The sequence below is a fragment of the Sparus aurata genome, chromosome 2, assembly GCF_900880675.1.
Source record: "Sparus aurata chromosome 2, fSpaAur1.1, whole genome shotgun sequence".
NCBI lineage: Eukaryota > Metazoa > Chordata > Actinopteri > Spariformes > Sparidae > Sparus > Sparus aurata.
The window spans coordinates 18,333,125-18,361,095 of record NC_044188.1 but is presented as its reverse complement, the minus strand read 5'-3'; the positions used below and the strand labels follow the sequence as shown (position 1 = coordinate 18,361,095).

Sequence of the window (27,971 nt, the reverse complement as noted above, 5' to 3'; positions counted from 1 at the left end):
GACGTATATCAGCATTCCTAAAAGAATGAGACTGTTGCCGGGTAACAGCAACATATGCGGCAGCCCTTTATCATTCAGTCGCAGTTTTGTTCGGTTATGTTCATGAAAGAAAGTGACTTGGTTAGGGTTAGGAAAACATCTTGGTTTTAGTTAATATCATTAAGTCAAGTCTGTAACTTCAGATGTACTTTACCTTAGTAACTTGCACTACGTTATGAGATATATTTCACTATTTAAGTCAGTTAAAAGAACACACCCTTGACTTCTGCATTAGTGCAGCTCATGTAACAGCTGCCCAGTTTGTTTAGGCCTTAAAACTGTTTGGTTTTGATTCTTCTTTTTCTTCTTCTTTAATGGAGTCAACCAACAGATTGTTGCATCACTAAAAATGGAGTTAAAAGACCAAAGCTGTGATAATGGTGCTCTTTCCTCCTCTCTGAGATAATTATTGAGTTCTGGGCTCCTCGGGGATAAGGGGTGTTTTCTTTTAAACATCTGTACTAATTGTACTAATGTTCATTAAGTAGGGATTCCCGAAACAGAGCCAGTGCAGTCACTTGCTCTAGCTGTTCAGGGGTAAGTCAACAGCGCTGTCCATGGTGCTGAAGAGGATCATGAATTAATTTCACTGTCTCATTAACTGGGAGCAATAGTGCGTATTCTTATAAAAAAAACAATCAATCAATATCAATATCAATATCATTGTTATTTGTCCACCATGATTAGTATTTTATCAGCAGTGTTGGCTGCCCTAATTCCTTTACTCTTTCTGATCAGAGATGAGAGTTAAAGTTTTTGTAAGTACATCACTGAAAGCTTCTACTTCTGTAGCACATACAGGCTCAACAGGAATATTCTCCGCTGCTTGGAAAATGGGCATTTACTGATCAAACCCTAACAGTCGACATTCCGTACAGATTATATTAGAACTCTGCATTCTGTTCAATACCACATATTGATCTAGAGAGTTACATTAAAAGCTGTCCTGCCCCCCCCCCCCCCCGGCCTTCAAATGAGTCACCACTTACATTCAGAAGCAATACGACCCAATGATGGACTAGTTATTCATTTTACACAGTACATATAGACATTGCACTTTTCTGTACATTGGTAATGTACGTATAAGGTGTAAACATCCAGACACCGTCAGAGTCTCTATACTTAAAACTCATGCTGATTGAAATATGTCACACAAATGATTGCGAGGCATTAAAGTGAAACTCTCGCCAAAATGCAACCAAAATGCATTTTGGCAAGAGTTTCACTTTAAGTACTTGTTTGGCAGGAAGAGACAAATAAAACCTTTGTGAAACAGGTGCTGCCTCAGTATGGAAAGAAAAAATTCTGACCCAATTTCCTTGCCGCTTAAGTCAAAGTCAACATTCTTGTCTTTTTTGGCCACATGCCCAGATCTATAACTCCAGCCATTTTACGTGTTTATTTTGGGCCCAGGTAATAAAACTACCAGACCAGAAGCCCATTATATTTGCCTGGAGTCGTCCTCTCTAATTCCTTTAGACCAAACCCTCCCCTGTCTAATACCATGTGATGTTGCTTTCATGGTTTTGGCAGTTTAGATTTATAGTGCAATAACAGAAACTGATTTCATTGTGGGTTTTGTTTTGTTTTTTATTTGTGAATGATGGTTTGAATTTTGAAGTTTGAATCTTAAATCTCCGTTGATACACGAGATAGACAACAATAAGACCGATTCTCTGGTATAACCCTGATAAAGTGGAGAAACAGTACTGTGTGATGGGTTACAGATGTGTGTATTCCAACTGTATTTAATGCCATAATTGTAACTAACAAAGAGGCAATGGTCTGTTTTCTATCCATCTAACTTTGTCTTGCCTCTCTTCCCCTGCCTGTCCAATGTACTTTGTGAGCTCTTTTTTCACCAGGCAGCCGCTACTCCTATCGCTATTTTTGTGACCTTGAAGCGCGCGAGATTGAAGAACAGAATGGGAGTTGCATGCAAATCAGGTAGCACGCTGCAAGGTGCTGGTACTTTTTGTGAAGTAATTGCAAGGGGCCAAGTCTCTCATCTTTTATAATTTGGTGATTTTGCCTGCTGGCGTGAAAAGAATGCCTGCTAGAAATGTGCAACAGCAGCACAACAATGCAAAAATAATGTGAATATACAAGAATAATCTGGCTAAAGAATAATGAAATGGCTCATTTGTACTGCTGAGCAGCGTCCACAGGGCATTGGTGTCCACTGGGAGTATGTATCATATCTCTCAACCAGCTCACAGCTGTGCCTCTGCCTGTCTCTCTGCTTCTTTTACTGTCTGTCCCTGCCAGTGTGTAAGCCAATTTCGCCATGTACACACACAGACACTCGACCGGTTGGCTCCTGAACTAGCTGTAATAGGTTAGATTTTCAAGAGCCATTGCCAGATTTCCTCCCATTTATCAAAACTATTGATCCACAAACCGCCCATGGCCCATCAACCACAGACAGAGAGAGAGTGAGAGAGATACAAAAGCTGGAGACACAGAGAGAGAGAGGAGATTAAATTCATTTAAAGCGCAGTGTTGACAGTAGGGGCCATGTACTGAATTTAGCCCATCTATCATAGAGGAAATACAGAGAGCGGGAGAAGGAATGAGAAGAAATGGAAGAGAGGAAGTGTTAGTTTGGGCTTAGAAATAGAGGGAACATAAATGTAGTGGTGAACGTGAGAGAGAGAGAGAAATGAAATATTATGGAATGAGCAGTGTTGACACTGGGGAGCATGTATTTAGTTCAGCTGGCGGATTAAAGCCTAATTTTACATCCATCTAAGTGGGCCATAGGGGGAGAGAGTGGGGCTGAGGCTGATGCTTGTTAATGGCTTAAGAGTCTTGTAAGGGCTGGGATAGACTTTGACTTCAATGACAAGTTGTACTTGACACACGCCGAGGTTTTAGGGGCTCAAGAAAAACATGTTCTCAGTTCAATACAGTGGAGCAGACGATCCCCCGGCCTGCTAAAGCCAGTCAGTCTTTAATGTGGTGCTGGTGTTGAATGAAAACCGCATTACTCCAGCACTGATCATGTTTCTGAATGCAGTGTCCCTTGTGTGCTGAGTAATGTCCCTGACTTGAGGCCTTGCAAAGCCCACTCAAAATGCAATCGACAATTAGGTAATCACTAAATGTGTTAACTCAAGCTCAGAGGCTGCCAAACCTAAATCCAAAATGATCTGGCTGTCCGTGTAGCTGCGGCCTACAGTAGCACATTCATATTTTTTGAAGTTTTTAGGACAGAAGCTTTTTGTTTTTTTTTATCACAGGGCGGCTGACAGTGACTTGAATCAGCCACATTGCTGCATGGAAAACGTTCGTTTCAAAGCTCCACACGGAAACACATATGAAGCCCTTATTGGGATTATCTATTTCCACCCTAATCCGTAATGCATACATTAAAACATAATGCATTCAGAGCCGTTGGTTTCCTGTAAGTATGCATCAGAGCGGGGGAAGAAAAAAAAAAAACATGCATAGAGCAGGGGAGATAAAAACACACTACAAAGATGTATGATGATATGAGAAACAGAGAAAGTGCGGAAACAAAAAGTAGGAAGTAAAAATGAGGCGTTTTCTGCCCAGTGGAATATTTCAAACAAAAAAAAAAACATATTAATACCGATGTTCTGCCCTGAGAGGAGCCGGCTTAGTTACATGTTTACACCCTCGCAGACACAGTCCACGCAAATGATCTACTTGGCTTATGCAAATGCACTGTCAGCAGAACCACTAACACTATCAAATCCAAATCTATCCAACGCCACAGATCCTTACACGCACACACATGCTTGTACAGCTCAAATGCAAACGCCAGCTTTTAAATAATTAATAAATATTTCATCTGATATTATATGAGCATTAACAGGCGCTCGTGCATGCTTGTGCACTGAGCGAGATCAGCCGCTATTTGTCTGCATGCTGTTCTGTGTGGACTGTGCAGCCCATACTGGCATGAAATATACACACACATACATTAGCTTGTGTTAATTATAAAACCAGGCAGTGCAGGGAGGAGTTGGTATGGTGCAGACTAATGTCTCTCTATCTCACCGTTGTTTCAACTCTTCTGTCCTTGCCCCCTCCATCTCCTTGTTTATGAACCTCGTAATAAGAGTGCGAGTGTGAGAGTTTAAGTCCCGCTCATATAACTGTGTGAGTGTGTGCGGTGATTATTTAGGAGCTGGTCATTGCAGGAACAAGCAAAGACGAAGACGAGAGGAGAGAAGGTGAGGGGCAGGAGAAAAGGTTACAAAGGGAGATCAAAACCATCACTAAGACTAATCACTAGCGTCAGTAACATATTATTGATGAGCATGCACGAGCTCGTGTGTGCACACGCTCGCTACAGCACACACCCCAGCAGAGTACAGCATAGTCAAACAGGCCAATTAAAAGAGACCGCTACTGAGATGCGGGCCAATTAGCAGTGACGGGACGCTGTTTTCAACAATTAACAGAGATTGCTCAGTGCCCATGTGAAGCCATTAGCTCAGGACACGAGAGAGACATAAACTGCTTAGCTTTGGAACAACACAATCAAAATCAACTCGAAGATTGCCCGGCCTTTTTAACTCAAACGCTTCATATCAGCAGTAATGCACAAGACAGAGGCTAGAAATAAAAATGGGCCTTTAGTTATGAATAGCTGCTCAGCACAATTACGTGATAAAACACAGCCTTTCAACTATAGAAGCTTAAACTTTTAAGGAGTCATCCTGTCAAGTCATATTAGTAGAATATGCAGATTTATCTTGGGCTGAGGAGCAGTTGTGCAAAGCGGAGACGGATATCACGCAAGTTCCCTGCTGCTTAAGTATATTTAGAGGTGCTGATGATGTTCTGATGACGTCTTGTAACGTTTTGTTACAGCACTCTGTGGGCTTCGTATCTAATGTTCATTTCCAAAAATGTAAGGTAACGGGTGGTGTGGTTTAAACAGGCGGGGATGGGCTGCATGTCCCAGCAGCAAAAAAAAAAAACGTACAGTGCAGTGTTGGCTTCCATCACGCAGACCTGCACACAACAATATGGTTGCAATAACTGCATGATGTGGTCTTCTCAGAACTCGTCTACACCCAAGGCGACCACGAAGAAAGGGCAACAAGGGTGAGAAAAAAATTCGTCTGAAGAGCATTTAGCCTGTGCTGACACAAGCGAATAAAAAGAAGCTCAAGTAAGTCAACGAAATAAATGCCAGACCAAAAAACGGCACCTATCTAGTCCAAAAAATAACTGTGTGTGCGGCCCACTATGGCAGTGTTCTCACACTCTGTCCATAGACTTCTTATTGGGATGACCTCACAGATTTTGACATCTTTTTTGGCTCTAGGAACGTTTTACAAACACAAAACCTCCATTGAGTGAAATCATAATTGACCTTGCATGCAGATCGAGTTGTCCTCTCAACAAATCTTAAAGACGTCTCTTAGATATACCGCATTTTGACCCAAGTGACGCCGCAGTAACATCGCCCTAGGGGTGCTGATATATGAAAGCTGCTGGTAACTGCAATTCCATTTGAACGAAAACATGTTCATCATCGTAATCTAGTAAAAATGCTGGAGGGTTTAATTTGGCGAGTAATGAAGCAAATTGCTGTCGTAGCTAATTGTCTCTTGGAGAAAAAAAGCGACTTTCTTTACTTCTTTTAGAATAACATCTACATTTTGCTCTGCTGGTTAACAGTCTCTCTTTTCCATCTTTGGGACAGCGGGCTCTGACCACAACTTGGCACCACATTCTTTTTGATAATTTATTCTAATTCTCCCTCCCCCCACAAAAAAAGAGAACTGTTTTCATGTTGTTCCACTCTTCTCAAAAGAAACACAAAACAAACCCAATATATTTCTAGGCACAGAGGAGCTGTTAGAGCCCCAGACAGCCAATCGTCTGGGCTTCCTTCCAAACTCAAGCAAGCCAGTTCTGTGATAGCACTGGTCACCCAGAAGTGTATCCTAGCCCCTTTGTTTACGAACACTCAGACACATCTGTCATTGACTTTCAGGGAGAGAATAGCAGGATAAAAGCAGCATATCACCACATATCCGAGAGCGCAGAAGAACAAGACGGCGATATCCAGATACCACTGAGATACACTGAAATTCAAGTGCTGAGGAGAATCCGAACACTCTGCAACCTGTCATCAACTTTTGATTATTTCCCAATGGCAGCACTCGGCCCCTTTGCACGTCTTCTGAAGTTCGATACACCTCTTGATGTGTGTGTGTAGTGCAGAGCTTTGTTTTCTCGTTCGGTTATTCATCTCTCTCAATCTGAAAGAATACAAGCTGGTGCTCGTGTGTGTTCAGGAGGTTGGCGTGGACTCGCTTCAGCAGGACCCCTGACAGGAGGTCCTCTGTGGGGAGCTGAGCCGGGGTCCTCGCTCCTAATGAGGCCTCGTTTCCTTCCTTCCACCCTCCACTTCTTATTCTCCTTTGCTCCTTTACTTCTTTTATCCCTCATCTTCCTTCCACCCCTTCATCTCCCCCCTCTTTTCATCTTGCCCCTTGCCCTTCCACAATCCTTCACTCCTTTTGTTTTCCCGCATCCGCTCGTCTCCGGTCCTTTCCCAGCCTTTCCTCTTTTTTTCTTTCATCTGTCGTCAACTCTAATCTGTAACTCCTCCCTTGTTTCTTGAACCCCCGCCCCCCCTACGGCCTTGCATTTCAATAATATGAAAATGAATGAATAAAAGTGAAATGACAATTTAATTGTGAGAGAGAGAGAACTGTGTCAAATACACAAATAATTTCCCAGTCTGGGATCATTAAAGTAATTCTATCTATCTATCTATTAATGTATCCACCTCTTTGAAGTTACTGTAAGTCACTCCTGATAGGAGCATTGAGCAAATGTGTAGAAAATGTGTATGTAAAGGACGATCAAAGAACACTGAAAGCTATATTAGCCTGACGGATGTTATATGGAGAGAAAAGAGCAGAACAAAGAGATTATGTTTGTGAGAATGTTGTATTCTTTTGATGTTGTTGTGATTTCTGAAATATTGGTGTGTTTTCTTTTGAATTCATTGTGTTTTTTAAACATTGCTGTGTTTTCTTTTGATGTCGTTGTATTTTTTTGAAATATCTTTGTATTTTCTTTTGATCTTTTTGTGTTTTTTGAAATATTATGTTTTCTGAAATGCTTTTGTGTTACCTGTCCAGTTCATATTTGATTGTTGCTGCCAGTGTTTTCTTTTTACGATCACGTGAAAATGTGTAAATCCTATGCGAAGAAGCAAATTTCACATTTTGTTTCCACATGTGAAAATTCTGATACACATTTGAAAATAAAAGCCATCACATATGAATGTATTTAATTCACAGAAGAAGATATTGCAGAACGGTACATCTGTGAGCTGGTATGCTAGGCTGTGATAATGAGTTTTAATGGGAGACTATTAAACTAAATTTTGAACGTTATGACTGATGGCTAGAATAAATCTTTGAATTATCACAGCACATTAAATAAATTAACAAGGTCATGATTCAATGTTATGGCAGTGGGAGAGTTGAAAAGGTGAATTTTATGATTGGAAAGTGCCAATAATCACGCATGAGCATTAAGTACCACAACAAAATTGCTCTTTGTAGTGTTTGTTAATTACACTTTAACATGCTGATAGAAGGTGATATCGTCAGAAACCGAACAGCTGAACACTGGTGATTACTGAGAATGTGTAAGTTTGTGGTAAAGTCACGATGCAGGATCTCCTCAGCAACAACCCCCTTCATCCACGTGTATTAAGTGCACAGGCTCCTATTGGTGGAAACAATCCACTGCCTATGGCAACCTTAATCTCCACCATGTCTTAGGCAGATGTTGATTAAGGCTCTGTAATACTGTGCAGTAATTATTCAGACATACCGATAAAACATTCATATCAGGTTGCGTGTTGATGGAGATCATTAAATGATATCTTCTTGCTAGGTATGCCTTCCATCCAGTTTCTTTTTCTGCACATGTTGTATTTGTGCAACAACAACAACAAAAAAAACCTGAATAAATAAATAAAGCTGGTGTGTCATCAAAAGCTAATTGTGACAATCTAGGATGGATACATATGTAGTTAAACAATCGTGACAGAATGTATATGATGCATGGGACTGAAACAAACTCTCAGGCTTTTGCAACACTGAGAAGATGTACATTTCTAAATGAGAACACCAGATCTGCGTTGAGCAATGCTCAAATTAAGACACAACATCAGTACAGTGTTTTCTGCTTTGTATGTCACTGTTTTTTTTTTTTTTTCCTTAATTACAAAATCTGGTTTCAACGGAACTGGAAAATTAGAACAACCAGCTGTTTATCTCAATGAACTAACTCCTAATATTCACATTATAGCCAGAGATGAAAATGCGCATTCATGTGCATACTTTTTTTTTTTACAAAGAAGCACTATATTTTGATGGAAAGCATGGCTAAAGATGCAGCTTTCTAATCTATGATTCAAGACTGTCTTATTTTAAATATGTATACATTTTGCACAGATCTTTTTTTCACTACACAAGATACAGTAGCCGTTTCGCTGGTTCTGCCTCTATTGCTACTTCTCTCTATACACATGCATTAGGCACATTCTCTTGGGGTTTTCTACTGGCTGAAAAATGCAGAAAGAAGAGAGACTGCTGATATATAGTCTAACTCCATATGAGAAGTAAAACATTTTATAAATGGGCTGACACAGACATTTTTATGGCTATTTCAAATCCATAGATTCAGCATTTTAAGATAAATGTCAATTATTCAGATCAAATAATGCATTACTGTTGAGTCTTAAATAAACTCATTCATCAGCAGCGAGTTCAAAATAAGCTTCCGGTATCTCTGGCTCAGAATGGTTATTATAGTGCTTATTCTATTGTGCTCTCATAATGTGAGGTAAGATTCACACAGCAATTATACCAATCAAAATCTATAGTACACACATGTAATTCGGCTTAACCTCTAAGAGGTTCCGTCATACAACAATTCAGCCTTAATGGGGTTAAGTGGATTAAAAAAAGCAACTGACAGAGATGGATAGAGGCTTAAAGATGGAGAAAATGCAGGGAGGAAGGAGAAAGGCTCTCCGTACACATAATGCTGCTCAGAGCCAATACTGCAGATCAACGTAACAACGTGCACCGTTTGAAAAATAGAAAAGTATGGCCAAGTACAGGATCACTTCACACACATGTGTGGATGCATGTGTCTGTTTATTTATAGAGGGAATCTGTGATTAGAGAACAGGAGGAAATAAAAGAAGACAGCGGAGAGAGGGAATAACAGGATGGATGTATGAATAATGGAGTGATCAAGCAAAGAGAATGACAGGGATGGTGAAGAAAAGAGTGAGGAAAGACCGAGCGGGTTTTATGTTTCAAGTCTATATACAAACAGGAAAAGAATGGATCTGTCGACGATATCCCCACATATCCACTGAGCTGAATATCAATACATCCACTGTAATCATGTTTCCCATGACCTGCAAACTCTCATGTTCCTCATTATGGCTTCGTATGTTGTTGTGCCCTCGTTGTATAGCAAACGCAAGCATCAGCCACACTCATATTCAAGATTCAAGATTCAAAGGTTTTATTTGTCACATACTCATACGCAGTGAAATGTTTTTGTGACATGTACTGTACTTATGTGCTTAATGCATGCATCGCATGCATGTAAAAAATAAGCACTTTAAAGTGTGAGAACACTTCCCATGTTTCTATTCTGAACTAGAACTGAATTTTTACAGAAAAATCGTTTTTAAAGGATATTTTTATTCCTTTTGTTCAGCAGGAGAAAACCTTTATAAGAAAGAGGAGGTACTGGGAGGGAGTGACTCAAGGTTGGATGGATGGAAGATGGAAGCCACTAAAAACATGAAGGAGTTTTGATAAAGAACATAGATCAAAAAAACTATTTTGGTTTAATGCATTTTTCATAGGGCTAGTTAAGTATGCGCACATTCACAAATGGGTCTTCATGTCTTCTGATATTCAACTACTTCAATCTGTTTTTCTCTTTTCTGTAGTCTAAGATTTTTTTTCTTGTCTTTTTTGGGGCAGAATAGACAATGTTTGACAGTAGGATGTTTAACCCTGAAAACTTTTAATCCTTTTTTATTTCAAAATATGTAGAAGTAAATTAAAAACCTGCACTTATCACAGCTACACAGTCATTTCTGTTTTGCTTCAGTCTTAAAATGTTACACGTTTCTACTTGTGCATTGCTCGTGCAGTTCACACTGACAAAGCGCAGTCCTGGAGGTTGTTTTTCGAATTTACAAAACCAATCTTGTTCTCTCTGTTGCTTTGCCTTATTTTAGAAAATTCCACGCTATGACTCAGGTTTTAAATAAATCTTGATGACACTGGATTGGTTTGCCACGGGCTACCAGGATCCTGTCCCTAATCTTAAACATATCCACTAATAACCCTTAACCCTTAGCCCCACCCCTAGTGGATGAATGATAACAGGATCGGACTTCAATAAGGATCGAGAGAAGTAATCAATGTACAGTAACTAAGGGGGAGAAAAATAACCAAACGGGAATAATGATTCCGGCAGCAGTGTAGCCTACCTAAGTGTACATTTCATATGCCCAAGCATTACCAGCAAGTCAGTTGAAAAGCAGTTGGACAAGGACGAAAATGCCTAATACTACGTTAATCTCATCCTGGCTTACTGCTGAAGTAAATTGGATTGAAATACATTCAATATATTGGATTGGGATCCACTGATTGGTAAGGGTTGTCTTTTTTACTATTGATCTCCCTTGATATTCTCAGGCTGGCTTTTTCCCCTGTTTGCTTCTTTTTGTCAAATGTGAGATTTTAATTTAGTTTTCCATCCGGAAATCAATTTATTGCTCACTCATTCTTTTCCCCTCCATTCAATCGTGTCCATTCATTCCTCTTCAGCAGTGAAGGGTGGCTGTATGTACGCATGGGGCAAAACAGCAGGATTTACCAGGTTAAATTATGTCTTTAATACCATATAGAATATAGTATATAGAATATAGAAGTTTTTTTCAAAGTTTTACCAGTCAAAGTATGATGGGATTTGAAAACATTATGATTTCATCACAGTTTTTATCCAGTACTTCCCAGTAGTGTGTTACCACAGTTAACCATCCCAACTGGTTTAAAGGGGCAATATGTTCAGATTTTAGTTTAAAAATACCAACAATCAACTAACAATAACTGTTTTGATGTTATGTCCATGTTGTGTTGCAGAGATATCTTTTGAAGTTAGCTAGTCCCTCACCACTTTGTACCTCTAGAGGGAATAATCTGATAGAAAACCGCACCAACACTCCGCTTGCGCTCTGGGCTCCCAGTCTGGGCTAATACGACCGGTTACTGCACAGCTAACTGGGCTATCAAGCTAGCAACAGCTACAGTTAGCAGTAGTTAGCACTTAATCTGGTGATATGCTGCCCCCTATTTGTTTGAATTCGACAAATGTACAATTCTTACATAGTACCTTTAACCAGTACTTTATGAGACAACGAGCTTCCAGGCTAATGCAGTGCTCGGTAGTGCTTCCTCTAGGCTGCAGACTTGGTTAAATACTTGCAGATACCCTGGAAAAAAGGCAGTGAAACACCCCGCTCCTCTCAAATGGCTATACAAACAGGATTTAACACCCACTCTAACCAGAAAGAGAATTTATAGTATGTCAGCTGCCCTGCATGTGCATATTTGGAACCACAGGAGGAAGCAAAAAAAGTGACAGAGACAAACATAATGTGTGATTTAAATACTTCATCGAGTTGTTTTCTCAGTCACAACAACGCTGCACACTTTGTAGGTTAACAGCCGAGGTTTTAAAATGTCATCATAGCTTTGCTCACTTCAATCATGCACAGCCCTCACCTCGCCTCTCCGTCTGAGCGCTGTGAGCAAACTGGTGCCTGTTCTTGTATTAAGTTAAGACCTGACACTGTGTTATGAGTTTCTATTGATCTGAGCGGTCATTAGAGATGATCTGAAGATGATAATGTGAATGAGTCAATACAACTAAATGAATGATGAGACACGTGAAAAGCCTTATCTTGAATATTGATGTTTGATTTTATGAACTGTGTTTTGATGTTGCGGCCCCTCTCGCAGCAGCTGTCACGTCGGCAAGTTCAATGCTACGAGATGGCTTAAAACATGGATAAACCGTGCTCAAATGTTAAGCCTTTGCAAGCACATGATGGAAACTCAATCATTAATTAAGTGCCTGTTTACTCATATTTCATTTAGCGTTGCAGGATGCAATCCATCCACCATCTCTCGTCTCTGATCCCCACTTACCATCCAAATCCACTCTCCTCCTCTCGCCTCTTCTTCTCATGTTTCTCAGCTCCTCCCCCTCCTGCCCCACAGTCCTCGTCTCACCCGCTTGCCTCTCCCCTCTCCCTTTGCTCTGCCGCCTCCTCTCATTTTACTACTTTTCTCCCTCTCCCCTCACTTCCCCTTCCCCTTACTGTGTAGCCGTGTGTCTTTTTAATTACTCTTCCCTCCATCCATGAAGATCTGAAGGCTGGGGTGTGGAGGCAGGAGAGGGGAAGAGGGTAGTGGACGGATGACGGAGAGGAAGAGAGAAGGGGGACTGTGGGATGGGGGGGTGGTGTGTGTGTGTCGCAGGATAATTAAACATCGATTTAGGACGATGATGAAAACAGCAACAAGATGCCAAACAAGGGGATTATGGGTCGTGCAGCCGGCAGCGTTCTGCTGAGCTCCGCAAATATCCAAGGAAGGAGAGGAAAAGGGAGGTGGAGCAAGGAGGAGATCGCGGAAGAAGGAAAAAGGGAGACTGAAAGTACAAACAGGAAGAAGAAAGGAAAGCGAGATAAGGGACTTGGATGGTAATGGTGGGAGCTGAACAAAGCAGCGGAAAACAGGGATAGAGCAAAGCGAGGGAGAAATTTGGTGTATTAAAAAGAGTGAAGGGAAGAAAACATTTTAAATAAGGGAGAAGGAGCAAAAAGAATGATAAAATATGGAGCCGGGGACGAGAAGCCCTGCCGAACTGGGAGAAGCCTACACGAAGAAGTGAGAGGGAGTGAAAAAGTCTGCAGATGTGAAAGAGAGGAAGAGGCAGAGATGAAACAGAGCATGTCTTCTGTGTCTTTGAACTTAACCTCTCTGATCTGACTCATTAGTTCTGCCTTTAATTGGCACAAATACAGCAGGTACCAGCGAAGCAAGGGTGTGTGTGTTTGTGTGCGTGTGTATGTGTGTGTGTGTGTGCGCGCGCAGAAGTGTGCATGCGGGGACAGTCATTTGTCATTAGGCCCTTAAGCTCATTAGTACGTATCCAGTGAATCATTCAATTAAATGACAATGACCTACGGCAAAACTGACTGCTCTTTGCCACCAGTGGGATGTGCACAGGAGCGTGCACGAACGTCTGAGTGTGGATATGATGAACGTGCAGATACATCTGTTTGGTGGTATGGGAGGCTATGATGAGGCTGAAAATCTCCTGTCCACATGAAGAGTGTCATATGTAGCTTGTTTGTTTCGAATTGACAAATCAGAAAATCAAACTCCTCAAAATTATCACTGAGTAGACGCATTACAGCGAGCTGCTGCCACACACTATGGCACAAAGCAGTGGTTTATGGGCCCCTGTGTTTTTATGAGCCATATAACATATTACTTCCCATTCCAAGGTCAAACACATGAGGCCAGGGCTCACTCATTAAATTGTAATTTAGTGCACAACGGGGCTAACCAAGACTAGCTCATTATCCATATCACTCAATTTACTACAGAAGGTTTCTGTGATTTGTTTTTTTTTCTTCTTCCTCCTGTTGTCAGCAGAGCCGATTTACCAGTTAAACTGCGGGTGTTTAAAAACTGACAGATGGTGCTCCTGAACTTAAGCTGTGAATATATTCATTCGGCAATAAGGCGTATAATCAGCGAAAAATTCAGGGTGACCTGAATGCGTCAAAGCATCTACCGTTGCTATGGTAATCAACACCCAAATCAGTATCATAACTCTTCTTGTATTGCAGAGGGGGCCAAATTTATCATCCGTCATAGCTCTGATAACGAGCGTGAAATAAAACTCCTCCATGATGCTTAATTAGTCTCAAAACCTCTTGTTATATGAGCACACGGAGCAGTATCCTCGAGCAGAAGAGCAACCCTGGGAGGGAGAATTTCTGCTGCGCATGCACAAATGTGGCCCCGTGAGCACAGGCGCTTGTTGGGGGGCTCGCAACCCTCCCTGCGCACCGGCAGCAGATTAACACTTGCCCGCTCGTCGAGTTGACTGATGAGACTTCTGAGGCTGGGGTGAAATACACATTAACTGATGTCTCCCCTCTTGTCTCAGTCTGACAGCATACTCATAGTTATAGGAAAGATAATAGGAAAGTACATACGTAGATAATGATCATAGTTTCAAATATCTGTAGCAGTTTGACTGAAGCTTCAAAGCCACAATAATGGTATTCTGGTCAGCACTTAAAAAAATCAAAATAAATGTCATCATACATAGCAAAAATTTGGCGCCATCGGTATTGGAAGTAGAGCCCACCAGTACGCATTGCTTTGGGTGCGTATGCCAATATGAATATGACGAGGTTAAACAATTCCGATATCGGTATACACCAACAATGTGATAAAATGCTGCCATCAGCTCTGGTGAAACACAGTGATTCACTCTCTGTTGGTTCACAGAGTGCAGTAAGTGTTAATATCTTATAAAATGTGGAAAAAAAAAAAAAACACTTGAAATTTAATTTAAAGTAGAAGCAACATGTCACTTCTTTTACCTGTTCCCAGGTAACCAGCTGGCTTCACTGAAACTAAAAATAAGCTTAATGTTAGCATGAGTAATGCCAAGAGGAGGCCATTTTCTGAGATGATAAACAACTGTTCCATTCTTTGTTGTCTCTCGCTTGTGTGTAACACACTGTAGCTGCTTTTTTGTGAGCCTATGCGCATGATTTTACAGTACTCTACTCATACAATAAATGTTGCCTCTTTCCTCCTACAGCTTCATATTCAAATCCTGGCTAATGTACAACCAGAAGCCTTTAAACAGAAGCCTTGTTGAAGACCTGCAAACGAGTTCCAAGCATCTAAGGTAAGTATTGACATGTGTTAGGTGTTAACTCTCTCTCCTTAACTCTCTATTTCCATAGAAGTCTGTGTAGCTGACTTTATTTTGAGCTATGAACTGTGACCTTCACTACATAATGCACATGTAACACGTTCAAAAATGAACAGATGCGCATCACACATGAACAAGCTTTTCTGTGCTCCATATACCGTACGTGTCCTAAAAAGTACATGTAAGCCGCAGCATGTGCGCCCACCTGCTCACCACACCTCAGCCCACCCAGCTCTGCTCCAGATGCTCCCATCACCTGCTCCGATGCTTTTACCTCCCGACACCATTAAAACCAACCCACCACAATACAAATGCACACATAATACACAAGCCTCCATATTTCAGTTAAATGATGCTTGACAATTTACTATTAACATCATACCCCACAGGAAAATAAACATTGCTCATCCTTCAACCCATTCTTCCCTAGCTTGGGGGGGGGGGGGGGGGGGCGGTAGCCCTGCCTATCAGAGCTAAAACTGATCTGATGATTGAGTTGGACATATAATGGCATGACAGACAACGCCTTTCAAAATGCATCAAACGATATTGTACAAACACGGCATTTGCATCTGGTAACGCCACACAATCCTCAAGTAAAGAACTGATGACAGGCACAAGAGCAGCTATCTGTTATGGATCTGTTACTGCCTCTGCCAAGGAGGCCATGTTTCTAGCTTGTTTGTATGTAGCTTGTTTGTTTCTAGCTTGTTTGTTTGTCAGGTGAAATTTGGAGAAAGCTACTGGCCAGAATTTCCCTTAGTCGAAGGGTGAAGCATGGACCAAGAGGCAGCCCATTAAATTTTGGGTCGTATCTGAATGACAGGCAGATACAAGAACTATTTCTATTTTTGGTTAACACCGCGGCAGTGCATTTAGACCTTGAGGAATACATGCTGACATGCCATACATCTTAAAATCCAGTGGCTGGAAGTAAAGTTCATTTGGGAAAAAAACATAGCCAAGTGTAGAAATACAATGGCTCCATATCAGAATTAACATTCACAGGTACCTGTAGCCCTCTGGGGTGTCTGACATATATAGTTGCTCAAACTTTATACAGAAGGTACTTGTTACTGGTAAACTAGCCCTAGTAAAGTGACTAAGGGTTGTCATGATTCTCAAAATCCAAGAATCGATGAGAATTTTTGGCTTGCGGGTCCAAACAATTCATTTCCATTTTTGCTTGAAACGTCGTTTCCAGCACTGATGGAAATGCCATTGTTGGACTATAACATCTGGATTTGAAAAGATTTGTAACGATAAAGATTCCAGAGTTAAATAAAACAAATGCAACACAAAATACATACAATTTATTTATTTTTTTTCCCTCAATTTTTTTTTTCTGTTCAAGCCCCACGTGATTGGTCAACTACATGTGTGGTGCTGTCTGTGTGTCCACACTGAGCAGGAGGGGCGGGGCTTACAGACACAGCACACAGAAAGAGAGAGAGAAAGAGAGAGAGAGAGATCAGTGCAGCTAAAAGTAAAAAGACAAGCAAGTGAACCTGCTGCTAATGAAGGTGCCAGTTTGTCTACTGCAACTGTTACTGCTGCTGTGTCCACAGTGTCTACAGTACACCACCACATCCACCTGGACCTACAATCCAGAGCTCTATGACACAGTTTGTACAAAAGGCTATGTACTTTAAAATGTATTTTTTGTAGTACTCTGTTCCATGTTGAGTATAATAAGCCATATAAATAATAATCATTTGATATAATGTATGTTTTGTACATTAGTAATTCATTTTACACATCATTTTTCAGTATTTTTGGTAATAAATTAATTTAAGCAACAAAAAAAATCTGAGGAGTCAGTTGGGAGCCGAAAGAGCCGGCTCTTTTTAGTGAGCTGAGCCATAAGAACCGGCTCTCTTAAAAGAGCTGGAATTCCCATCACTAATATCATAGAAGGCCATTGACCCTGGTGGAGCTCTGCACTCTCCAAGTACCCCTCTGGTTAATGCATGTTTCCAGTCAGTGAATCCTGAGTCTGCTGGTCTGCACATATTTTATGTGTCTGTGAGTCCATTATCCAAAGAACCACAGAACCATGTACGAGGCATGAAAGGTAAAGATGCAGGCAGCGGCGGTTATACGCGGCGTGTCTTTTTGTGGGTGTGTATGAGTTTCTGTGTGATTGAAAGTGATTCACAGTTACCTCTTTGTGCCCTCGCGTGGAGGGGAGAATGTGAAGTGAATACGATTCTTTGGATCAAGCCGGACACACCAAACACAGACGCAAAACAATCACGCAAACACACACTCACAAAAAAAAAACCTAATCCCACACACACTCAACGGTGTACTCACTCATACCTGATCCAGACAGACAAAGTGGTCTAAATGTAGAGAAGAATCAAAAGTGTGAGCTCAAAAGTAGAGTTTGAAGAGCTATCCATTTACAGGAAGTGTTTGTGTGAACTCCTGCGTGTATGACGGTGCTCCGTATCGACGGCAGGAGGTTAATGTACTCTAAATGCACCTTAAAACCCACACCGGAATTAACTGTAAGAGCGTGGAGCTGGATGGAGTTGGCTTTCTATTGTAGACCTGAAGACAAAACACACTGCCGAAAGCTCTTTATGAGTAATTAAGCATGCTGCTAATTGTTTTATTTTGTTCAGTCAAACCAAATCAGCTGCATTGTAAGATTGTTTTACCTATTTCAGCACAAATTAACACATTGCAGCACCAGCAGTTTATGTGTAATCTGAAATACAAGTGATTTAGTGGATGTGATTTTTTTTTTGCTTGTTTTTTTTGCAGTATAGTTGCAAAATAAAGTACACTTACTGTAAATGGTAGAAATGCAGCAATGACTGCTACTGTCACTGTGCAACTAAAGTTTTCACTGCTCTGATTGGCAGATCTCAATGCTGTCAGATCAGATTCCGCGCACATTGCACCACTCTGGGCTTAACCGCATCCATTAGGCGGTCGTGTCTGCATTATGATTGTGACTCTGCATACCTCTGATATCCCCGAAGTCACATGTACATACACAAACGCTCACAAACCGCATGCTGAATTCATTCACTGCAGATGAAGGTATAGCGGCCACCCATACACCAAAAGGTAGAGCTCACACATGTTCAGCAAGTTAAAACAAAAGTTTGCATTTGACAAGACAGTGGATAGCAGTGTCACAAAAGTCTTAAAGGATAAGTTCACTCAAAATTGAAAGTCCAGTCATCAGCCCCTCGCCCTCATTCAGTTGGAATGTCGGCTGTTTCCTCATACATAAAACATTTCTGGGGCTTCAAGGCAAACCGTGTTGCAGCAATCTCTTAAACAACTGAAGTAGATGGGGACTTGATGTTTTAAAGCATATAAAAGAATAACAAACAAACATAAATAGGCTCCATACAGCCGGTCCAGTGCAACTGACGTCTGCTGAAGCTCCAAGATCCCAAATTATTTGGAAAAGACATTATTTACACACGTATTTAAGCAGAAATCTCCACTGCAGCTGCTAAGGTCAAAATTAAGTGTGTGTAAATATTATCCTTTCAAATCAGTTTTGGATCTTGTGGCTTCTGCGGGTTTTAAATAAGACAGTATGGCATCATTTTGGGGTTTTTAACAACTGTTTTTTTTTTTTTTTCCCTATCTATTTCATTTTTTTGGCCTATGGTGAGTACTGTGCGTTGTTAGTTACAAACTGTGTCAGTTTATTAACACATTTACTCACACAGTTGCTTGACTCAGTGTAGTAAAAAAAAAAAAAAAAAAAAAAACTTCTCTAAAGCTACATAAGGTGCCACCTTTGTTATCGCCATGGTAACTGGCTGTACTTATGGTAATAGCAAGACTGGTGACAAAGATTGACTCGGTCTATGTGCTCATATCGCAGTGCTCATTTCATTCTGTCTGGTGTAATGCGTACAACACTCTCAATCACTCTCAGTAGCTGTAGTTTCCAACAATTGACAGAATGAATGTTGTTAAAGATAGGCAGACAGGGGGAAAAGTTGTACTGCACGTATTGAAAAATGAAAGAGCACATAATATCCAAAAGTGAACACCCAGCGATACATCACCTCCGGATCTTTCTGACAGTGCCTTAAATCATACCGAAATAAAAAGTGTAGTTTTAGGCAAATGAAGCTCTGGATTGGGCTTTACCCTGTTCAGCCAAGCTAATGCCAGGCTTGCTGGGCCGGATAATGTTCTATCCCTGGTGGGGCAGGTCGTGAAATCTAAGCTATTGATCCTTCTTGACCTCTGGGTGAACCCAAATCACCTCAATTAAACTTTTTAAAACTGTTCGAAGCTGCAGCGGTTGCGTAGCAGTTTCGTAGTGTTTTTATCATAGGTTGTGCGATATGTTTAATTACCTCTGACATGGAGGTTATGTTTTTGCCTGTGTCTGTTTGTTAATTAGTTGGTTGGTTTTCACAAAAAAAACAAAAAAAACAACAACTGCTGAACAAATTCCGGGCTAGAAAAGACCCCATTAACTTTAGGTGCAGGGTCCATTTTCTTCACACTTTCTATAACACTAATTCATGGATCTTATTCATGAAAAAAATAACTGTATTTAGATGGCTGGTATACATGTTTTATTTGGTATTGAATTAGGCTTGCCTGAATTTAAGGGGACTGTCGGTGGAGGTATGCACTCTATTCAGTGCCATCCTAGTCCTCATGTAATCTCATGTGTATTTGCAACAGTATGTGCTGCTTGTCTATATGTTGTTTGTTTTTGTTTTTTATTATTTCTAGTATGGAGGCAGCTATATGTGCAACGTTTAATTCTGAGTCAATCTTTCTAAAGGGACATTAAGGTATATTGTATTGTATCGTAATGGTATGTTTGATATAGAACTGTTCCTTGTCCCAAACGTTCAGCCGGCAGCATAATTCAACATTTTAAATGACAAAACAGCAACAAGCAACCTACTGTAATGAATTAAACATCATGGAGGAACAGCCTCTCGCTGACTGCTTCACATGGAAGGCAAAACACGGGTGAAATATATTGGTCTTTGCATTTGTCAGCTGCTCTTGGCTCCCAGTCTGTGAGCTATCCCTTATATAATCACGAGTGTAGCTTTACAGGAAAATAAAAAAATAAAAAATCCATTGCAATCAGGTAATTATTAAGTTCCACCTATAAAGCTGTCAGAACAGTTAGAATAAAGAACACAGGCAATGCCTCTCCATGAAATGGCCTGTTCATTATAAAACCACACAAACTAAATAACAGTGACACATCTTAAAGACAAAGAACACACCATTGATCGCACATGAAAGAGGAAAATGCAAAGGGTGATTAGTGAGAAAAATACATGACAGCAGACAGCTGAAATAGCGACATAATCAAGGCTGGGAAGTGATGTAGAAAAAAAAGATTAAAAGGAAGTTTAATGATAAGGCATCAAGTTGAGGAGAAATTTGTCTGTGTAAATTTATCTAAATTATACAGGCAGTAAAATGTTGAGTCAAACGATCCAGTGCACTCTTCTTTCCAGAGGCTTTATCACTTTCCACTGTCTGATGGTTGAGTCTGTCATGGACCATTAAAAAGAACCTATATATCAAACTATATTAAAAGAGAGACAAAGAAGTGGACAGAGATTATGACATCAACTGTCTGGTTCTTATATCACGATGTCAGTGTTTCTGAAACACAGTCCAGTGGACAAAACTCAAAGCTGGTGAAATTATATTTCTATACTGTTGCTTTGTTTTTCCATTTACCTTTTTTGAGCTATGTGCATTATGTTCCCTGCCAATATTTCCTCAGTGGAGGTAATGCTACATTTATGCATCGCCCCACAAGTTGTGTGAAGTTGTCCAGAGAGGATGGTGGGTGTTCAGAACAAAATGCAGAGCTTTGACTGATTCACATCCTGCTCATGTGTGGTAAGAGCACTTCTGCTGAGGTCAGGTAAGGAAGCAAAGTTATATATTGTTAAATACTGTGTGTTGAAATCACTTTTAACTGTTTCTGTATTTAACCAAGGCCAACAACCCATGGTTCTAATCAAGCCTCGGACATTATTTCTCTCTCTCTCTCTCTCTCTCTGCCTTGTTTCCCGTTATCTGTTTAATATCATCATTTTATAAGGGCAAAAATGAATGAACAAAGCATTTAAAATACTTCTTTTTTTAAATGTACTTTCTTGTTAACAACTATGCTGCACCTTTAGTTGTTGTGTTTGAGGTAGAAAAGAGGCATGAGGGTCACTGTGAAGTCTCTCTCTCTGTCTCTCTCTCATGCACGCACACACACACATACAATAACACTGTCACCAGAGACACTTAGAAAAGCCTCCTGCTGAGGTCTGTTACCATTGATGGCAGTGAAACTGACATTGGGTTTTTGGCTAATACACAACTGCCAGCTGGTCCACTGTGCACACACACACACACACACACACACACACACACACACACACACACACATAAACACTCATGGCACACGCACATGTGCACACCAGCACACCCTTGAATAGACATTGATTATATTAGTCAGGGGGTTTGAAGAGCATGTCTCAGACACAGAGTTAACTAATTCACTGCCGACCCAAGCTTTTCAAAGTACATACACACGAATGCATGCGTGCACACACTCACACACATACTTGGAGCTGTAATGGCATTGATCGTAAGTAGTCAGGGGGTTTTGTGACTGCGTCAGAGAGGCCTCTCTCTGCTCCGCACTCCTCAGAAAATCTCTGGAGTATTGGTTGTCTTTCTAAAGCGGAAATGCTTCTAAATTGAGCAGCCTACTTAAATAGAAGTTAAATAAAAAGGACACCAAGGGCAGTGTATGGATCAGAAGAGGCTGGGATCTGGATGCTCTGGCTGGTGTAATTTACTCAGTGGGGGAAAAAAAATGTAGCAGCTATTATGCGGTAAAAATAGAATTCAATGCCTTATATTTACCTGAATGACCAGAGAATGAATTCAAATGTTTTCTGATGAGATTAAAATATCATGTCACAAAGATTAAAAAAAAAGGGTCCAAAGTAAAAAGCCAGCAAAAAACTGGAACGGCAACCACTACAACAAAAATGTTGGTGCTCAGCAGTGCTTGTGTGGCAAAGCAACATTGCCATATATTCATTACAGGGAAGGAACGCACTTTGTTTTTCTTCTATCAGTTCTATTCAGCAGCACTGATGAAGCCTCAATGAGTGGGACTTGGATCAGTTTCAGACATATGCTGCTTGACAAAACAAATAACAGCAATAAACAAACAGAAACAGCCAATACAGTGTGAAATACATTTCTAAAGCTCATTGCGGCTTTAATATACTGTTTTCTCTCTTTCTATATCTCCTCTCTTCAGCACCTCCCTTCCCTTCTCCTCCCCCCACCTCTCCGCTCTTCATGGCATTGTGCCTCACCCCTCCTAATGGATATTGACCAAAGAGAGACAGAAGGGAGGAACTGTACACACATGCACACAGACACACTGGCTGTTTTTTTTGTTTTCTTTTTACTCAGCACAGAGCCGGCACATGATGATCCCTTCTAATGGATCTCTCGATGCCATGGATTTCATGTATGGTATCTCAGTCAGGATTGAGCCGCGATCTTATGTGATTAAGTAAGATTAGACCCAATAATGACATGAATATGTTCCCTTTGGAACGGTAAACAGTACTAAAGAGCTGATGTGATTCTGTTCATGTTGCAAATGAATATGAAGCAAAGCATCTGGTTTGTCTGTTTAAAGTGAAAGCAAACCAACTCACCTCGTTTTAACAAAGAAGACAACTGACATCTGATTTCATGCTCCACATGGTCAAATAGCTTTGCACATATTCCAGCTTTCTGCAGTTTAATTAGTATTGTGAACCACCAGACACTACTTTGCAAAATACAAATCTGCACACACCTATGCCTGACCGGTGTGAAGTGTATTTTGTACCTGCCGAGACACTGAGCCCTCTAACTGCTTCCAACCTTGGTCGGGCAGGTGCATGAGAACGGCTTCCATGCTCAGAATTGTAAGAAGCTGCCTGTCTCCCACAGTTAGTCTAACATGTCTGAATAAATAAGTGCCCTCTGTGGCTCCGAAATAACATCATAATCACTTTTCAGTAGAGACCGCCATTTCCATATCTCACAAGTGCCGACTTCTCACAAATTAAGAGGAACTGTCTGATTCGCCTGTCAACATGGATGGATTTGACATACTCCATCACAAGAATTAATTCTCCCCAAAGGACAATTTCAGCTGTGGATCAAGAGCAAAAAAAGGCCAAGAGGAACGAAATTGGTTATCAGAACACTCTTCCGGGCATTTTTGATTTGACAACATTTGTGATTTACTCCTGTAATCACAGAAGACAGAGTGATATATTTGGCCATTTCATTTGCACCTCTGAAATAATGAAATAAATAAACAGTCCGCAGTGCTTGTCTGTGATAGTATTAAAGCCGCCTGTCACTCATAACAGGATCGAGGTTTTCCTAACCTGTTTCCATAGCAACTCCACAACATATGAAAACTTGTGAAAATAAACAGGGTTCAACCAGGTTTTCCCAGGGATTAAGTTAATAATGTTGCCAGTGATTTTGCAGTCTCATGCACAGGTCAACATGCCCTGACTGTAGTTTGTGATTTACCACAAAATGACCTTTATACCTATTCAAATGCCATGCATACAATGAGGCTCATTACAATGATAACATTATTTGAGAAGAATTACCTTAACACCTCAAACTGATCTTCTTATCCATTGAAATTCTATGTGTGTTCATTCCAATTTTATTTACACTTAAGATGACAGCATGCCGTATGTACAGTGGCAGACTGTTTGTTCCAGGGAGTTATCAATTTAGACAATTTAGACATTCCTTTGTACTCCATTGAAGGTTCCATTGAACCATCAAACACATCACCACCATGGCTAAAAAAAAGCACAGAAAAGTCTCTTCATCTCATGGAAATGTAGGAATAATAACTTCCAGAGCCAGATTCTGATCAATTTTTACGGAGTAGCAATAGAAAGCAGCCTGACTCGAAACATCACAAACTGGCATGGTTCTTGCACGGCCCGGGATAAGAAGGCTCTACAGAGGGGCATTAAAACCACCCAGAACATCACAGGTACTTATCCACAGAGCATCGGTGACATTGGTGATGTGAGCATGTGATGTCGGCACAGAGCACAAAGGATACTAAAAGACAACACGAGAACCAGACACAGTCTGTTCATCTTGCAGCCATCCGGCAAAACTACCAAATGTTATAGCAGTTTAAACAGCGCCAGTTATATCCAGCAAAGTAATGACAAAGAGTCAAGAAATGTCCTTGTCAAGTAAAACCCAACAAAACATGGGGCAATGTTACATTTATAGAGCCATAACATAAATGCAAGCAATGAATCAATGTAGAAACAGCATCAACACATCAATTCAGCACCAAGCCAAACTGACAGACAAGCGTTAAAACCTGCTCAGCAGCTACAATCGTCACATTTGGCTGCGACTTCATGCATTCAGCAAACCCGACAATGGCTCTGCACCACTACAGATGTCTCTATCATTTCAGTTGATTAGACTTTTACGGCTGGATGACTGGCTAATCTCCACTTATATCATCTATCATCTGCTCTCATCCTCATAGCGGAGGTTGATGTCTCCTGATTAACTCACACACAACTGTGCACACACACGGCCTTAAAAGACTTGCAGAATCCACCATCTACATCTAAATCAGACAGAAAGACAGATCGTAAATCAACAGTGTGGAAAGACTGACCTGTAAACCAGTGCGTCATCCCCAGAGCTGTTGTACTGGACCTGGAACATCCTGACTCCAGATGTTGGAGTCTGACTGCTCCATCTGATGAGGGCAGAGTTTCCTGTCAGTTCCACCAATGAGACCCTCCGGTCTGCCCCTCTTGTTTCATTGTTAGGCAGAGCAACTTTCGAGGAGGTCAGGATGTCAGAGGGGGCAGGGTCAGAGGACGGATCTCGACTGCGGCTTGTGCTGTTTGCCAGATGGGGCATTGCTGTGACGACTAGTTCTACCCTTCCCGTGGATTCACCTGCTGCATTGGAGGCGATGCAGGTGAAGTTTCCTGAATCCTTCAGGGAGGTTACATTGATCTCCAGACTTCCATTAGGGAAAACCAACGTTCTGGAACAAATCGGGATATACAATATGATTGTACAGTAAATCTATAACAAACATATACAGTGGCTCCTGGGAGGAATACAGGATCCGATTGTAATCCTCACTAGTTCTGACTGCCACTTAGATCGGCATGGTTATCACTTCATACTTAAACAGGGCCAGGCCATTTAGCACCCATTCATTTTAATGAAGAAAGTAGCAAGACCCATTAACCTCGGTTTGAGAAATGATCCACCATTATTTTGTCAGTTCAAATTTATGAAGTCACTCCTTTCCCATTTATCCATCCAATCACGTGTCACCCACACAGGAGCCAGTTGCTAATCAGTGTTCCACTTATGAACCCATTTTGGTCGCATCTGTACTTTGCTGCCTCCAGCACCTGATTCTGATGCCAAGTCCCACCACCAGCATCTATCCAGACTCTAACTAGAATCAATGCAATGACTGCCGGGCTGAGGGGTTATGTTGCTAACTGACTGTGGGCTTCATCCCCATAATTATAGACATTAGCCAAAAACTCACTAATGCCTGTTTGATCAAAACAGTTAAGATGCAAACAGAACAATTGTGTCAAAAGAAAGTGTCATTAACTTTGAAAATATTTTCACTGATTTTACAGCTGATGACATTTGACCCGTTTGCCTTCTAGGTTACCAGATTGAACTATGAGAAAGGTGTGACCTCAACAAATGCCGTCTAAACCTGATTCAGAGTTGGCCCACACAAGTCCCTATGCCTTACCACCACAGCCAAGACAAGATTATGTCAGACACACTGTCTTTTTGACTTGGTTGCACATTAGCACATAGGAGGAGTACAGGGTTAACTATTCAAACAAACCCCTCTCCTGCACCTGCCAACTGGGGTGCCAGGTTTCTGACATCACTAAAAGTGGAATGGTGCTGTAAGTACACTGGTCACATCCCCTAAATTAACTCTTTTACCTTTAGTTGTTTAGATCTAACAAGAATATAAGACTATACAAAAACTCTTAGTACCTGGAGCCATTAGATATAAGCCGTCCTTCAGGGCTGATCCAGTGGACTTCAGGCTCTGGGTCACCATTCGCTTTGCACTTCAGGCTGGCGGGCTGGCCCTCCATAGCCACTGTATGAGGTGACTTGCGGGTCAGAACTGGTGGGTCACAGATAAACTCCTAAAGGACAAAAACAAATAAGGTCATACTTCACAATCTTTTTCCAAATCATAATTATTTTTCTCCAATTTTTGAATTATTAAAGGTCCAATTTGTTAGATAGTTGATTGTTGAGACTTGTTGAGCCAACTCGTCAAATACTTAGCCATCAACCTCAAGTGTCACTCTTGGACAAATTGAGATTCAACAATCAACTATTTTACAACTGGGAACTTTAAAGGTCTTTTGTTGTTTCAGGTTATGGGATAACTTCTAAAATGGGAAAACAAATGAAAAGCTCAAAATGTCACCTCTTCAGGTATTGTCCAGAAGTACTTGGCACTGAGGTCAGGGGGAGAGGCGCATGTCTCAAGGTCGTCTTCTCTGGTCAGTCTTCTCAACCACAGAAGTTCACAGTTACAGTGAAGGGGGTTGCCACCAAAACTCAACACCAGGGAGGAGAGCGGGGAGCCTTTCGACTTGGCATAAACTGGGATTCTCAGGAACAACGGGTCCGGGGGAATTTTCTTCAGCTTGTTGGATGTCATGTCTAGCCTGTGAAAAAATTTGGGATGGATTAGAGGGGGAGAAAGAAAGAGATGCAGATATTAAAACACAGAGTTGATCCTCAAACCTGTCAATACATCCCTCAGACCTTTCTCTATCGATTTACCTTGCAAGTTTGTGCAGGTTGGTGAATACCCCTTGGGGAACATTTTCTATGAGGTTATGATCCATGTTTAAGGTGTTGACATTGGTGAGGCGCCCGATTGTGTCCCAGGGCACTTGGTCGAGGTTGTTGTAACTGAGGTCGAGATCCTCTAGTGTTGACAGGAAGTCATCAAAGGCATGAGGAGATATGGAGTGCAGCTGGTTGTTGGCCAGGATCAAGTGGCGAAGGTTGGTCAGGCCTTTGAAATGTTCATCCTGGTTGGTGAAAAAGTGAAAATGCTGTGAGAAACATTACAGTAATATCATCACAAAGATACTGTATCCATCCGCTGCAGTGTTATCTATGTATTTCTATGATTGCAGCTCTGTTGTTCAATTGTGTCATTAATCAATTGAACCTTCCATCCATCAGTCTTACCTTGATCACAGTTAATCTGTTAGAGTCTAGGTGGAGTGCTCGCAGTCGCCGCAGGTCACTGAAAGCTGAGGGGAGAATCTGACTGATGGTGTTTCTGGACAGGGTCAGATGTAGCAGGCTGGTCATGTTTGCAAAGTCCTTTTTTCGGACAGCTGAGAATGAGCCAAAAAAAACACATAAAAAGACTCCATCAACTAAGTCCTAAGTGGACAGATAGAACATAGGTATTAAGGAAAAAAACAGAAGTCAGGAGACACACATGCCCAAAATAGGTTTTAAAGCCCAGATCTTTGCGTGATCACAGAAAGAGGTGTATTTACAAGAGTGGATGACTCAGATTTAGAATGTGTAGTTTTTATAAAAACATTTTCTGAGTTAGATAAGGAGAACAAGTATGTGATGCACTAGGATAAGGTACATTTACTGAAATGATGTGTGCTTTTACCTGCTGAATACACTGCTATGATCCCATTTGACAAGGGAACCATTGGATTGCTTTCCCATGAGAAGAC

General features: G+C 41.1%; 1 protein-coding gene across 3 annotated transcripts in view; it reads right to left on the bottom strand.

The window, feature by feature from the left end:
* Nucleotides 1–27,971, bottom strand: part of LOC115573947 (leucine-rich repeat and fibronectin type III domain-containing protein 1-like protein) — a 186,841-nt gene that overhangs the window by 50,182 nt on the left and 108,688 nt on the right. For all 3 annotated transcript variants that reach the window (XM_030405063.1, XM_030405072.1, XM_030405082.1), the window contains 5 exons: nucleotides 27,460–27,611; nucleotides 27,043–27,296; nucleotides 26,681–26,924; nucleotides 26,233–26,390; nucleotides 24,854–25,234 (listed from right to left, as the gene is read on the bottom strand). In XM_030405063.1, the coding sequence (XP_030260923.1) occupies nucleotides 24,854–25,234; nucleotides 26,233–26,390; nucleotides 26,681–26,924; nucleotides 27,043–27,296; nucleotides 27,460–27,611 (1,189 nt within the window). The remainder of the gene's footprint in view (nucleotides 1–24,853; nucleotides 25,235–26,232; nucleotides 26,391–26,680; nucleotides 26,925–27,042; nucleotides 27,297–27,459; nucleotides 27,612–27,971) is intronic.